The sequence below is a fragment of the Labrus mixtus genome, chromosome 12, assembly GCF_963584025.1.
Source record: "Labrus mixtus chromosome 12, fLabMix1.1, whole genome shotgun sequence".
Taxonomy (NCBI): domain Eukaryota; kingdom Metazoa; phylum Chordata; class Actinopteri; order Labriformes; family Labridae; genus Labrus; species Labrus mixtus.
This window is the reverse complement of record NC_083623.1, coordinates 22,684,605-22,700,715: the sequence shown is the minus strand read 5'-3', so window position 1 is coordinate 22,700,715 and position 16,111 is coordinate 22,684,605. Positions and strand designations below refer to the sequence as shown.

Below are 16,111 nucleotides of genomic sequence, written 5' to 3'. Positions count from 1 at the left end.
CAGGTACCTTCAGGTAGTAGACCAGCAGCTCGTTGAGGGCGGGATCGGCATTAAGGTTGACGAGGAAACACTTGTCATCCACCACTCGGATTCCAGAGGACTGCAAGGAAATGCCCAGATTTTCCAGCTGCTTCTGACGCTCCTACAACAAATGTTTGATATTTAACGTAGGAATTATGATTTGGCCTTTCTTTTCTTCATCTGCTAGGATTTTTAAAAAAAGGTGTCAGGATGGAAATAGAGGGAGCAGACCCAAGAATAGTTTGAAATAATCTACTTATTGAATAAAACTAAGTGAATGACTTCAGTCTAAATCTCATTGAGTCGCACTGAAGGAAGACAAAACATGCAGTGACCATGTTGTTCATTTGAATGCATACCACTTCACTTTGAATAAAGTAGTCTACTCCCCGTTTCCACAAAGCGGTCCGGTTTGGGTCAGATTGGTATGATAAACCCTGATCTTACTTGTATCTCCCAACAAACCGAGGTCTGCACCTCCGATTTTATCCATGAGGGAGTAATACGCAAAAGTCTAAAGTGCATTTCTTTTTGTTACCTGTGCGATAGCCTCCGTCTTTCTTAGTTTCTCCTCCCAGGAGACCGTCATTTCTTGAATCAGTTTCTCCGACTCCTCCAGCCGCTCCTTCAGCTCAGGAGCCTTCATAGACTGAAGAGTGTAATGCAGCTTCTATCAGTCTTCAAAAATTACCATGATATGTAGAATATTCAATATTTACAGTACGGGCCAGCAGCAGGCCGAAGTGATCCGTACCTCAGCTTCAGTAAGCTGCTCCCTCAGTTTCTCCACTTCTTCTCTGAGCTCTCGGATAATCCTGGCATTGGGGTCTTCGTTGACCACAGCATGGTTGACGATGCTCTTGGCCCTGTCAGCGTAACGCAGGGCCGACAGTGTCTCGTCATAGTTGTCTGCAGCAGGGCTGATGGTGGCGACCATGGCTGTGCGGCTATTCCCTCCCAAGCTGTCCTGCGGGTAAAAAAACAAAAACACTGATTTTACACCAGTGACAACGCCACAGCTCAAAAACAGTTACTGAAGAAAAATCAAACACTTGGCTTTGGAGAAAGAATAGCTTAAAGGAGATCTATTAATCATGTCAGTGTGGGACACGTTTTGAGTTTTGAGCGCTGTAAGATGTATAGCTAAAAAACCTCCTTATTTATCTGATACTGGTGTCAGTAAAATCCCTAATTTCAGCCTCTGCCTTGAACGGTTCATTTCAGCTGCTGTCTCTTTAAGGCCCCCCCTCCCCATCTGCCCATTTTCCTCTAATTCGCCAGCTCTGTTTGGAGTTGCAGGATTATTTGAGTTAGCTTCCAGTTGGGACGTGTCCTTTGAAAGAGCTGCCGGGGTGAGTATGTCCTACAGCTCTGCTCCATGCTTTGCTCTAATACGTCATCAGAACCTGACGTCAAGTCTTGTGAATTTCTCGCAACGTCTCGTTCAGAGGAGCAGGAAACCACGTCCGGTATAACACCAACAGCTGTGTATCTTTTGTTTATAAGAACGTTGCTGAGACATAACATTACACGCATGTATTAAAATATGGATCAGCAGAATAGATCTCCTTAATGAGGTAAAAGTAGGGCTGAACTAAGTTAGAGTGGGGTCAAAGGGGTACTTCTTGGAGAAAACTGGGAGGAATGAAGAACAGGATGCTACATTTTAACAAGTCATAAGTCCCTTTAGCTAGCGAGGCAGAGAGCTAAACCTCCTCAATGAGACATTGATGTTTTTATCAGGTGCTAAATGATGTATAACCTGTTACAGTTCAAGTTTACACTTTTTTCAATAAAGCATTTTTTTACCACTCAATCTGCAACATTTACTCTGAGGGGAGCTGATAACTGGCTTGAGTTTCATTTGGCTGCATGAAACTGGTGTTAAATGTGTAAAATGTACACATGCTGAGTGAGATAGCAGTGCTTGTTTGCAAACTGTAGACACATCGTCGTATTTATTGCGATTAAGTCGACCGTTTGTGACGTGTTTATTACAAAAGTTCATATTATTATTACTATACAACTGTGATTTATTGTGCAGCCCTAAAAGATCTGATCTATGAGATTGGAGTGGTACAGATGGATCTGCGTTTCAGCAAGATTAAGAAAGTAACATTTAACAATTTTACAAAACAGCTATCTGAAATCCTTAGTTAAAGACATAGAGCTGCTTTTCAACTTTGCAGAGTGATTTGTAATAACTAGGAAATTGACACAACTGGGACTTCAAATTACAATCCATATTCTGTTGTCCCTGACTACACACAGGTATCTTCTGTTTGCTGAAGGTGGAACCACTATGAACAAGGTTTGTTATTTTCTTTTCTTAGTACCTTGAGCAGCCAGGTGAGCACCGAGTCTCTGTAGGGAACAAACTTGTTCCTGTTCTTTCCTGCTCCCTGGTCAGCCAGGGCCGAGATGACTAAACCCAGCGTGCTGAGAGACCTTGAGGGGACACAAGAACAGGATCATTCAGGGAATCAAGGCGGAAGCGGAAAGTGTTTATGGTGATAGAATCACACAGGAAGTAGCACAGATCATCAGGCCATCGCTGCCTATAATGGATGATAAGATTTCAAACAAGCTGACTTATTGCTGTTGTATTAGTATGTGATCTCTTTATTATCTTAGAAAGAGGAAATAGGAAACCTGTCCAGCATAAAGATAAACTAATCAGATGAACAAGGCCTCAACAAGACAGTAATGACATCACAGAGTCAATCAAGATGAAAAGTGAAACACGATCACATCTGGATGATCTACAGCTTGGTCACTTCACTCTGCTCCGGATCACAGAGGGTCTTTCATATGGCTCTTCTTGTTGACTCACTTATTGATGTTGCTCCCTTCTTTCAGCCGGTCCCCCGCTGCTCCGGTCTTCGCTGCTCGCTCGCTGCCAGCCAGATCCACCAGGCTCAGTTTGCTGACCTTCTCTCCACTCGTCTGAAGCAGACGCACGACGACATGCAGAAACATACAGCGGTCAACATCTTTTAACATATTTCCAGTTACAATGACTGAAAGTTCACTGAAGACTGGTTTGATGATTTCATATTGAATCTAAAGTCATTGACTGAATATGAACCAGAACACATGTTTAGTTGAGAAAAGGTGCAAACAAGGAAGTGAGAATATTCAATGGTAAATGGACTTGAGCTTGTAGAGCGCTTTTCTCGTCTTCTGACGGAGCTAGGAATGACTTCACAGCCGAGTTAACAGCGTTCCAGTGGCAAGTCGGACAAACAACATGGGATCCCCACTTTTTGTTTTGTTAGCTAACACCAGGCGATAACAACGATCTACGTGACAGTTTGCGCATGAAAACAACATGACAACATCCACAGAGAGAAGTTGCACCATACTATCGGTGTGACTGATTTAACTAGACTAAAAGAGGACTAAGCTGCTAATGAACACAACAACTTAAACGTTACTAAATGTAGCAGCCATGTTGGATTTAAACTCGGACTACTGAAGTGTCTCAGTAGAAGAGTTTCCAAGTCGGAATTCCAACTACAGGAGGGCGTTCCTGATGACGTATCAGACCGGGAACTTGGAATTTCAAACATCCGAGATCACATGGAAATCACAAAGTCCAACGGGTCAAATGATAAAAGAGGGCGTCGGGTAGCGATCCTGTTAGTGGTCAACAGTTTAGTGAGTGTGCTTGATGTGTCTTACCCCAGACTGGAGGTCCATTAGTGTGTGTGTGAGGATGATGTTGAACACAGCGTGGGATCTGCTGCTCTCTTCATTCATATTCGTGGCTGCCACAGTGCGAGATTTATTTCCCTCTGACATCAGGGACTCGATGTCCTGTCAGAGACACAGTCGCCACAAATACAAACAACAATGTCTTGACTAATCCCATACTTTATGAAATACCTTGTTTCCCTTGGCAACACAGTGGTATGAAGCATATATTAAATAAAGTTCATATACCTTGTAGCTAGCCACAGCCAGGCGAGAGAGGCCATCGACATAAGGCCCAAAGACTTTGTGCTCTCTCACTCTCAGTGTCTGTCGATTTCTACAGAGAGATGAAGACGCCGTTTAATTTCTTTACTCTTACACCGTCCTTCTCTAATGAAAAATATGAGTAAAATGGACAGCCGTGTTCCCTCTACTTCAGAGCAAACATATAAATAGCACAGGTAGACTTGTCAAAGTCTGGTCTTCATGTGACTCCGTGTTCCAGTTCCCTTACCCTTTAGGGTCCAGCAGGTCTCGGACCTTCTCGTTGTAAATCTCCAAGTAGGAGACCTCCACGGTGAAGCTCTCTCCTTCCCGCGCTTCCTGCACCGTCCTGCTGAACAGGGAGCTGCAGAGCCGAGGGATCAAACCAGGGTGCTCTGCAGAGCCCATCATGGTGTATGACTTCCCAGAGCCTGGAGGTGCACAGTGACGGGTCATTGATAAAACATACTAAAGCAGAAAATACAAAAAGTAATGCAAGAGACAAAATGTAACGATGTTTGGAACAAGAAGCAGATTCATTTTTAATGCCTAACTCAGACTGTAAATGCAGAACAATGAATAAAGCTTCAAAAGCTGATTATATTTAACATTTTAAAAAAGTCTCTTTAGGAACAATGTTTGACTTTTTGATCAGGTAGATGTCGCCAAACTGAAGCCTTCACTTTTCCTCCAGCGACACACCCCCAACCTTCCTCCCCTACTAGCATATTTTTGTTAGCGTGTATGTAATTTATATAGAAGAAATTAAGATAATTTTTGACTATGAACTAATATATCTCTCAGAGTATTTTGATAAGAGCTCAACAGTGAACGCCCACTTTTTTCGGCAACTCTGGTTCCAGAAGTAAATTCCCCCATTCAAATCCTCCATTGACATTTTACAAGTCCCTTAAATCAAGAGATGGAAGCCTGGAACCATGACAACCAGCTACCCATATACTCTGTGACTATAGTGCATTTGATTCAGCGCCAAAACGGCATAAAGAAACAGAGAAAAAGGAAAGGGTACAAGTCGGTGTACGTCATTTTCTTCTGGAGTCGAGAAACTACAAATCCCACAATCCATTGGGAATGATTTCTCGTCTTCTTAAAAGTAACTCATGTAGTTGTTAAAGTGTTTATACTGTTAATACAATTGTTGTACTATTTTCTAGTTTGTGTTGTGTGAATATAAAAATTACTTTTACAGCGGCATAAGGTTATTAGTACATTTAACGTTAGCTAACTAACTAGCCTGCTAACTATCTGAGGGGCAGGAATTGTTGCCATGGTAACAGTGAGCTCCACCAATCAGAGATGTCGCTGTGACACTCAATGATCTTCTACAGGAGCATACACCACAGTTTCACACACAGGCAGCTCGGGGTGAGTCTACCTCAGATGGTTATGACATTATGGCTAATAATCGAATCGGCTGTGAAGAAAAAGAAAGTAACCACACTGTTGAGCTCTTATTCCAGTAAAGCACGTTACCTAACCATATAACTGCTAGCTGAAGACATGTTCTAGCTTGCCCTGCCAATGAGCACACTGCGTAGAGGGAACATTTTAGCCAATCAGAGGAGCTCCTTGAGCACATGTCTATGCATGTGTTGTGATATTCATATTGGTTAGGCTTATACCAGAGACGGGCCTTTTTGTTAGCTTAATGCCCCCTTTCTAAGTTTAAGAAAATTAAAAACTAGCCCATTACTGACTTTGAATATTTTCTTTGATTTAAAGTAACATGTCAGGCACTCATTCACTCATTTAGCAGAGCTGTTTGGCTCAACTGAGTTAAATCGATGTAGCCAATTGTACTTCAGAAATGTGTTATTATTGTTTCATTGCTTTTATTGAAAACAATAAAAATCTCTTACTTTTTTTGGCATTTTAGAAACCTGATTTTAAACCTCCAAACCTCTGTTGGTATCTGTTTTAGATCAGTGTGTTTGATTTATTGCATTGATTTTTTTAACACTTGCTTAATTATTATTGTACTGGTTACACTCTAGTATTTACTTTTTCCTGTCAATTGTCTCAGCTTATTAGAAATCCCCCAGTTTGTTGATTTGAGTGGCCTTGTTTTCATCTGTCTTCTGGTTCTTTTAATGATTTTGTGTCTGTCTTTAAACTGATTCTGTAATGTCTCGATGTTGCTGTAAATGAGGGCTGCTCTTCAGTGATCTCTCGAGTAAATAAACAGAATAGAACAGAAATAGAAAAGAACAGTATTTGTGATCACATCTTTTAACAACACAGTGACAGCGTTATAGAACCTCTAATGAGTGATTACTAAGGACTCGTAGTTGGGAAGCTTTCAGTGTTACCTGTCTGTCCATAAGCGAAGATGCATGCATTGTAACCCATGAAGGCGTTGTCCAGCAGACTTTCTCCAAGGCACTGAAATACTACATCCTGACCTGCACAGATACCAGAAAACACACATTTAAAACCTCAAATCACTGCAAAATAAACAGCTTTAGTAACAAAGCAAAAAGGGGTGTGTGTGTGTGTGTGTGTGTGTGTGTGTGTGTGTGTGTGTGTGTGGGGGGGGGGGGGGGGGGGGGGTTGCCTAAGGGAGAGACATTCACAGAGGGCTAACAGCCCAGAATAGAAATGCTGGACACTTTGTTCTGATTCAATTTATCTGACGCAGGCTGCCAAACTAAAATAACCCTTACACTGTCGAGAAGCTCCCTTGGTAATGATTTTGCTGTATGCAGCTGCAATAAACAGAACTAAGAGGGTATAACTCTTGATCCTGCACCCTGAGCTCTCCCTCTCTTTGACTCCTTAAATAGTTCAGAATATCAGGAAACACTTTGTCATGAGATAAGGTTGAAGAAATCAGTCACCAAGCAGTTACACACTAGCTAAAAAAAGAAAGCATGCACCAATTTAAGCAGAGTATAAACACAGCATTACTGCAGCAAGGCACCAACCTGCAAACTTGTCTTTTTGAGATTCATCCATTGACCAGAAGCAGTGGTCAAAGGCAAAAACCTGATGATAAAACACAACAGATTCAACATGTATTGTACATTGTGCACTGTGTGACTTAAACTTAGATCATAGTTAAACTCAGGGTTCATTTAAACACTCACCTTTGGCTGACTCCTGAGGGCGACAAAGAGACAAAAATAAAAACATCAGTTAACGACTGTAGTTCAAATAAACATGAACATGTCAACCAGCTGAAAAGCTATTTAAAATCTTTCTGTCACTATCTCAGGCCTTTAGGTTTAACATAGACTGTAAATATTAATGGATGAAGCCTGAGTGATGTCACCCATCTGTTAGGTCAGGGGGCTCTAGAGGCTCATCAGCAGCAGCCGCCATGCTGGAAATACTGTCTCAGCCTAACTTTCAGTCAACCTGACTACAGGCTGACTATGAACGGATGTGTTATAAAAAAGTTCACCCCCCCGTACAGTGTGTGCCCATGAGGACAATAACTTATCAGACCTATATTGTTTTTTGTACCAGGCTGTAAACATGTTTATTTATGCTGTAAAAAAAGACATTTCTGAATGGGGTGTGTATGTGACTATCTGGGCTCCAGCCTCAAGCGGACACCCGACAAACTGCAAGGATTTTACACGTGTGCATTGGTTTCATTTTTCAACACTGGAGGTTGCTGCTTGGGATTCACACACCAACAGAAACATGTTCTTGCCCGTATTTACCATTTGGCAAGAATACCAACATTCATTCATACAAAGCCCATTTCAAGATTCAGACCACTGCAATAGATTATGTGGAGGGAAAGAAAAGCAGAGCCTTCAGGCTTTTATATAAAGCCCTTTAAGACAGCTGAATGTTGACTCAGCATAACTCTCACCTCACTGTTACACAGTTACCAACATTCATACCTGGACGCTTATCATAACCATAGACCCTTTGAGGAGGCTTTGTTGTTTTTGTTTATGCACTGGAATAAGAAACGTACCTAATTTGCTGAGTCACATCAGTTTTTTGCTTCTTTATCTTGTAAAATTGTTTCATGCCTCTAAGCATCCTGTTAACATTAATTAAATAAAGCCAATTGAGGGGTGACTAACTGGCATAAAGTGACATTTCTTGTCTGACATGCAAAGTGTTTAGTGAAAGGAAGCCTGTCCCACCCATGTTCTTGTGTTTTTCATATTGCACTCCAAGTCTTTGTAAAGCAGTCAGTGCATGAATTAGGCTACAGGGCAGTTTTACCCAGTCACTGTGACAAGAGTGTGAATGTTGCTCTTGTCTGCTCACATATTGTATGAGTCCCCAGATGAGTGCCTACTCAATAATATGAATAATATCAAAGAGATTTGACTTTTTGTCTTAGCAGATAATCAATGATCGTAAAGGTTCAGTGACAGTGAACTGAAAAGAAAAGCACAGGAGCAGCAAAGCCAGACACGATTCCAGGTCAAAGTCAGTGGGGTAAGGAGGGAAAGTGTCAAGGATATGCTGTTTAATCATAGTGAGCTTAAAAATCCATCAAGGTGACTAATCCTCTTTGGCGTAATGTGAATGGGTTGGGCTACACTCAAATCCTCCGGGCCTTTCAGTGTCCCTGAGATACATACAGGACAATCCTAAAACTCTCCATCGTCACTAGAAAACTTTAAAAACATCATCAAACAACACCACATTCACCTATACTTATCAAACATGCTCTTTGCCCTGGAGCAGGCTCACGATGTTGGCCATCAGTAGTGTTGCACTCGTGCTACAGCATTTCAAATACTGATCCAGTTTGAATCAAAGTCTTACATTTAGTTCATGATAAATGGATCACAGGGTGTAATGCTGACATATTAAGGTAACCATAGACATCAAGGATTGTTGCATGATGCTTTATGCCCCTTTCCAAATTAATTGATCTATAAATGTGCACTATAGACTTAAATGACCAACTATGTATGTTTTCTTAACACACTTCAGAACAAACAAGAACTAGTCTAGTAAAGATTACATTCTATTAAACTTGTAAAGACTATTTTAAAGAGGACACATTATCCCCCTTTTCCATATTTTCAAACAGTCCCCTGTGGTCTAAATGAAACATCTGTGCTGTGCTTTGGTCAAAATATAACATGAATCAAGCACCAGAGGAGGTTTGTGACCCTGTATAAACCAGCTCTCTCAGAACGCTCCGTTTTGGTGTGTGTGTCTCTTTAAATGAAATGAGCCCCCCTGAGTTTTCCTGGTAGACATCACTCCTCTGTAGCGAGAATAAAATGGCTAGAAATTCCCTAGCCTGGGGATAGAGTCCATGGGTGGAGATATCAGGGGAGGGGAGGGGATTTTTTTTTAACAGAATCCCACTGTGACATCACAAGGAGAGCACATTTGAAATGGAGCATATTTCTCTGTGTTGTAAGACTTATGAAGACCACAAACAAAGGACTGGATGGGTTTATTTCACATTTTGTGGGTCAGTAGACACTCAGGTTACCCAAATATATGTTCAAAACACTGAAAAAGTGGATTTTTCATAATATGTCACCTTTAAAACTAAAATGGATCAAGTAACTATTTGTATTTTGAAACAGTTCCTTCAAGTGTTTCTCAATTCTGCAGTGTCTCTCAGCTCTAGAGGGTGTTTTAATGTTTAAAGCTCAACATTTGGGTTTTTCAAGAACAAAACTGTTTTGGTCTCATCACCACTCTCATTGGCTTCACTTGTGGCTGCAGCAGGCCCACTTTTTGAGAACATTAAAAACATCAAAATAGAGGTGGCGGAAGCTAGTGGTTATGACGCGCCCACCATGTACAGAGGGTATGGTCCTCGTAGCAGCGACCTCAGCCCTTTGCTGGGTGTCATCCCACACTTTCCTGTCTGTCTTCAGCTGTCATATTCAATAAGGCAAAAACTATTAAATACAACTTTAAAAAAGATCACAATAAACCAGTTACAGAAATAGTATTGTAAAAAGAAAAAAGCCTTCAGTGGGTGACATGGTCAGCACCATAAAGCTCTACAGCAGATAGATGTTAGCTGCTAGCTCAGCTGTAAGATACATTATAGCTGAACATACATTATACACATACTAGCTGTATGATGCACCGAGTAGACACACAAGCTTTATATTCATTGTGCATCAACGTTTCATGGTGAGTAAGTTTTTGAGTTTTGAAACACATTCTCACACAGCCATTAAAAAGGAAGATATATTAACTCTAGCCCCGCCTCAGACTGCCTTTTAAAGCGGCTACATTTACACCCCATGATGTTTCGACCTCAATCTGAATGTCACGGAGGAGTAATAGGGGGATGAAGTGATCCCCCCTCTGCAACGTCTTCAGAGGTAGTAATGAAGGCATTTCAGAGGAGAGAAGGGATCAGCTGAGCCAGCGGGGGAGAACAGCGCTGTGTGTGTGCATGTCTGACTGTGTGTTTAATGTGGAGCTCCCACTGTGCTGTGCGTCCCCAACGCCTGAAACACAATGTCAATTTACAGACTGAGACAAGAATGTTACGCCGTCGCTGAATCAATATGAATCTACAAAGATGTAATGACGACTGAGCTTAGTTACGGCACTTTTGCGGAGGGAAAAAAGCAGACTGAGAAGGTCTATTAAAAATATCTTAAAGCTTCAGTCAGGAAAGTTTGTTTTGTTAAGTCGTGTTTCCTGATGAGAAAAATTATTCAGCAAGTCCTCCTCTAGTCAAACATATCGCTCACCATGAATCTTTGCAGTGGATCATTTAAATGTAGGCTGTTTAATCGCCTCTTCTGATACCTACCCTGTGGCAGCGTTTACAAGCCTTGAACGATACGGAATCAATGTTCCTGCTGATGGTCTGTTTGCGTTTGCAGGTCATATTATGGCATTAGTATTCATTTGAGTCAGTTTCAAAATCAACTCAAACCCCTCTTATAGGAGCTTTAATCTGTTTTGCTAATCTATTTGAGTTTTGGTTGAGATGTAAAAACAAAACGCTACATAATCATTCTTAAACTTGCAAATCCAGTTTCTAGGGAAGCCCCCCTTTGAAGACTGGTTCCACGAATAAGTCAAAACACAGTCTTCACTCAAGCAGAAATATCTATTCGGCCACACGGGGGGGGGACGGGGGACTTTAATGAAACAAGGCCTCCCTATGCGAGACTTGGCCAGTTCATGAAAGAGCAACATTAAGTCCTGTTCTCTCCTGGGCTGGTAGGGACATTCCTGGGATATCTGGCAGAGCGGTTCAGCTCTAAGGAGTCACTAAAGGGGAGGGAGGAGGGCGGTGGGTCAGTGTATCTATGACCAACATCCAACTACCCAGGTAGACGGTCTCAGATTTGATAGTACAAAGTCTTTCTGGCTGGACGTTCCATTACTTCCGTTTCAGCATTTGAAAGGTTCTGAAAGTCAGAATATATGACATACATCAAACGTGTGTGATGTCATAAACAGTTATAAAATACTCTTCAAACTGGGGTTTCTTATCGAAGCAGAGCTCGGATAAGAAAAGGCGCAGGATTGAACTTTCATTTTCAAAGCCTTTTTTGTGCAGGGACTGATAAATATTCTGGAGACAATTCAAGGTCTGTGCAGTTAAAAAGGAACTAATGTAGCTCTACACGTCTGCTGAGTCATGTTGGGCTTCAGAGCTGCACAAGCCAGCCCAAGACTTTATTAATCCCTATCTTAAAGGGGTCTGGAAAAAAAGCCTCCCTGCTGTAGTCCTGGTTGCAGCTACCAAGGGTGGCGCAACACATTAACATCCCCTGAGACTCAGGCAGCAAATCAGAGGGCTGACTAAGCACAAACCTTGTGAAATTGGCTGGTCAGAGACTCGCCCAACAAATAAAGCCTTTCTAATACACTGATTATGCTCATAATGGGACACATTCCACTGGGAAACTAATCAAGAAGGCCTTATACAAAAAGTTGTTTTTTTCAGTAAAGAGTTTACTACTCCAACTTGAAATTCTCTATGACCTCAGTGCTGTTTTTGCATCATGGAAGTGTTTGTCTGTGGCGGAGTGATCCTGTAAAACCTGTTCACATTGATCCCCACAGGGGAACCATACCACAGCTGAAGCGTGTTAGGGCAGAAAGACACACTCAGATACATACACACAAAAATGCATATGAGAGCTATCAAATATGAGACTCCCCGTTTACAAAGACAGACTCATAACTTCATTCCTGGAGGGGGAGATTACCCTGAGGCTAATTAACTGAGTAAAGTAACCCGAGAAGAGGTAAAAACCTTCAGGGAACATCTACCTGCCCTTCTCTGGATCTCTAACTGGCTGACTGCAGAGGTAAAAGAGCAGTGTCCTGCTTTTTAATGACAAAAATATCAAGAAACAGAAACACAAGCCCTTCAGACTGATTCTCATTCAACACAACACATGCACCTTTTGAAGCCGTGTCTGTCATTTTGGACGTATTCTCAATCATCATTATATAGAATAGAAACAAACTGCATGTTGACAAAGGTTGTTTACGTTCTGAGTCTTGACATTGCCCTCCCCTTTGCTGCTTTTCCTTTCACCCAGGGCTTGTCTACCTGAGCAGGGCTGAGCTGGCAACAGACACACCCTTTGTACAGAGAGTAATGATGCAGGAAAGACACTGGGGGAGGAGGGGAAAATTGAAAGGAGAAACACAAGGAGGATGGGTGGGGTGACATTAAGATCAGAGCTTCTTCCAGGGAGCTGGTTGTTAACTTGACGGGCTGGTTAGTGTCAGAGCCTGACTGATTAATCAGCCGGCCGATAATGAAGGCTAATATTATATCACCTGACTGCATCAGCTAATTTCATCGCTGGTATGTGCCAATATTACTAGTTTTATTCAGTGTATGTTTATTTCTATAATTGTTAATTTCTGTATAAAAATGGTGTTTCAGTGCACTGTTGTTATTGAGGTCAATACAAGCTTTTGTTCAGCTGTAATAACAAATGTTGTCACCATTAAGTACAAAGCACACTCGAGTCAAATCCCAAGTCAAGACTGACAAGTCTAGAACCAAGTCCATCAAAAAGTCCTCAGTCAAGTATCCAGTCCAAACCAACAAGTCCAGAGTAAACAGTCATCATCACCAAGTCCCACCATGATTGAAGACTCCCAGACAAGACCAACAAGTCCCACAGTAAGTCCCCAATGAAGATTAAAAAAATAACAAATTAAATTCTTCAGTCAAGACTTAAACGTTTAGCGAAAAAATGATGTTTGGGGTCTTACACGAGTAGCTTACTGTACAAGTCATTATGACCACCACACCAGAAGTGGAAGGTTTTCTCTATATTGTAAAGTCAAGTCTACGGTCTTCAGAGTTATAGCTCCACTCCAGTCTGACTTGTTTCATTCACTTAACTTCAAACCTTTGCCATAAAAAGCATAAACTGTTTCAATCACAGGACACAAAGCCAGACATGTGGCTACCCACAGCGAGCTCCATGTGGACAGACCAAGATCAGAGAAAGACGAGCAACCTCTGACAGAGAATAACACACAACACTGCTAAATTGTTTTCAAAACCTTGAATGGTTTTGAATTAAAGTGCTAATGATGCGATGAGAGAAAACTTCTCTGCAGCTTACCTGGGGTCTCCTTTGTTCATATTAGCGACAGCTGGATGCAGAACTGTCTGGTTCCCCTCCATCTCCACCACACATTTCGTCTTCAGGTCTTTTTCTGGGTTGAAACAAATATCAATAATTATCTCTGTGATGACACGAGTACAAAAACAAATATTAAAAAACACATGTAAAAAAGGGTTAGGGTTAGGGTTACTTTTGCAAAAGTGCTTGCTGGTAATGTAACATCTAAACTGTTTATAAAGCATCTATGCACGTCTCATAATAACTTTCATTTATAGCGACTGACACAGTCATTACAGAACAACAGGTGGCATACGCTGTGTGTGTGCCAGTTCCTCGTGATCATAGCAGAAACAGCCCGTCATGGAGAGGCAGGAAATAGGTTTATTTATGGTGATTCATGCAGGACTCGCCTGTACTAACATTACGACCAGTTAACTGCTCCCTGAGCATGCAGTAAGGAAAAGCAGGGTCACAGCTTCTGTTCCTCACTCCCAGCTACAGGAGAAGGTTTTCAACATGTCCAGGAACCGGCTCATACATGTATGTTTAGGGAAATGTCCAACTTACATAAGTTTAAATGATGTGTTCCTGTATGCAACCTTCCTGAATACACGGTTAGAAAGGTGAGCTCAAGGAAGGTTTAGTTTTTTAGCAACTTAAACCGTGCTCAGCTGCTCTAATTTGTTTCATAAAGTTAAGAGCTTTAAGCATAACACTGCATTATATTCCTGGGTTTTTTTTGTCAGGAAGTGATGTCACTGTCCCTTCCAAGTGTTTTCTTTTTCCACCCCTGCTGCAGTTCTGCCAAAACTCGTTCAAAAGAGGAAAAAAGTACATTTTTGTAGAGTCTTAAAGGGGAAACATGCTCCTTAAAAAACAGGATTACAGCCTCCAGTTTTCTACCTCTAAACTAATCCTTTGTACAAAAAGAATAAAACGACTCAGAGTGAAGACTTCACTTTAGTGCTGCGCAGTGTTGTTTTAAAAACATCTCTCTGTTTCCCTGTCAGAACAGACTTACGATGTGTGTTTTGGTCAACCTGTCACAAGGCTAGTGAGACTTTGTACTCACCTCTTCTGTTCATTGGTCGCACACGAACAGCGACTTTTACGTTTAAGCTGTTGTCATCCATGGTGCTATTTCCACCTGACCTGGAGGGGAATAATAAATGTGCATGAGTAGCATAACTCCACATATACAAGTTGACATAAGATATTGCAGCTGCTCAGAATTACACCTTACATAGAAACACATTCATTTTCCCGACGCGTTTTCATTGCGTGACAAGTCTCTGTACACACAGTTAGCTCCTGCTCCTCTCTACAGCGTTCATACAAACTCTTAAACACTTTCAAGACAACATATGCCTACAGGAGTACAGTAGTCCATATTTTATCTAAAACAGGGAACAAACCTTTTTACAACAGTGCGCAGTGTTTCCCGACGCCCACAGGCACCTTCAAGTAGGCTACACAGCAGCTAGCCTGGGACGCTAACAAGACCTGGGGGAACAGCAAACATGCATTAGGGGTCAAATAGTTTCACTATGACTGCTCATACAGGTAACACGTCACGTCACGTTATATGCAACAACTTGGTTTCTATATGAGTTTGAAAAAAGAGAGTAACTCACGGCAGCACAGAGTTCATTATCTGCTCCTCCACCTGTTGCATTTCCTGGATCGTCCCGCAGAGATCAGTCAAGCCATGTAAACTCACAGCTAAAGGGATTTACTGTGAGGTTTAGAGAGATCTCAAGTCCCTGTGCGCTCAGCTCTACACACACACACACACACACACACACACACACACACACACACACACACACACACACACACACACACACACACACACACACACACACACACACACACACACACACACACACACACACACACACACACACACACACACACACACACACACACACACACACACACACACACACACACACACACACACACACACACACACACACACACACACACACACACACACACACACACTGTGATGTTGGGAATAAAGCGCCACCGTGTGGACACACATGCATTGCAAGCAAGCAATCCAATTCGTGCTTAAACTTTAAGACGATTTGTTAAAAAATGTGTGTTAAAAATACTACCCTTCAAAAAATAAATATCTATAAGTCCCTTCTGTAATTTAAAGATGCACATTTTGCTATTGTGAGGGAGAAACTATTGAACATCATTTTGTGGACTGCGTTTTTATTTGATTTATAAAAAATTATCTTTGGAAAATGTGGATAAAATAGAAAAATAGAAAAAAATAGACAAATTATTAATTATTGTGTTCAATTCATAACAAATACATTTAATTTTAATTTTAGGCTAAGTATTACTTTAATACTTGAAATGAAATGGCTCAACAAATTGCCCTCATTTTATAGCAAATCATATGAAAACATTTTTTATCCACTAGTGAAAATCTAAACCTTAAACATAAGAAATTGACAAAAACTATCACAACATTTAAACATTAATATTTTTATGATCCCAATTAGCAGGTTCCTCCTTTTTTTTTTTTCTTTCATGTTTGTGTATGTAAAATAGATATTAGTTGTACAATA

General features: G+C 41.3%; 1 protein-coding gene across 4 annotated transcripts in view; it reads right to left on the bottom strand.

Moving 5' to 3' along the window:
- LOC132985292 (kinesin-like protein KIF13B) overlaps positions 1-15,314 on the bottom strand; it is a 37,637-nt gene extending 22,323 nt beyond the window's left edge. For 3 of the 4 annotated variants that reach the window (XM_061052604.1, XM_061052608.1, XM_061052607.1), the window contains exons 1-15: positions 15,158-15,314; positions 14,939-15,026; positions 14,596-14,675; positions 13,521-13,614; positions 7,089-7,101; positions 6,927-6,987; positions 6,312-6,404; positions 4,232-4,412; positions 3,967-4,054; positions 3,706-3,840; positions 2,855-2,967; positions 2,358-2,469; positions 776-988; positions 560-670; positions 8-142 (exon numbers count right to left, since the gene is read on the bottom strand). In XM_061052604.1, the coding sequence (XP_060908587.1) occupies positions 8-142; positions 560-670; positions 776-988; positions 2,358-2,469; positions 2,855-2,967; positions 3,706-3,840; positions 3,967-4,054; positions 4,232-4,412; positions 6,312-6,404; positions 6,927-6,987; positions 7,089-7,101; positions 13,521-13,614; positions 14,596-14,656 (1,410 nt within the window). In that variant the 5' untranslated portion in view covers positions 14,657-14,675; positions 14,939-15,026; positions 15,158-15,314. The remainder of the gene's footprint in view (positions 1-7; positions 143-559; positions 671-775; positions 989-2,357; positions 2,470-2,854; positions 2,968-3,705; positions 3,841-3,966; positions 4,055-4,231; positions 4,413-6,311; positions 6,405-6,926; positions 6,988-7,088; positions 7,102-13,520; positions 13,615-14,595; positions 14,676-14,938; positions 15,027-15,157) is intronic. The other variant, XM_061052606.1, reaches the window with a different exon arrangement.
- Between the last annotated feature and the right edge of the window lie 797 nt (positions 15,315-16,111).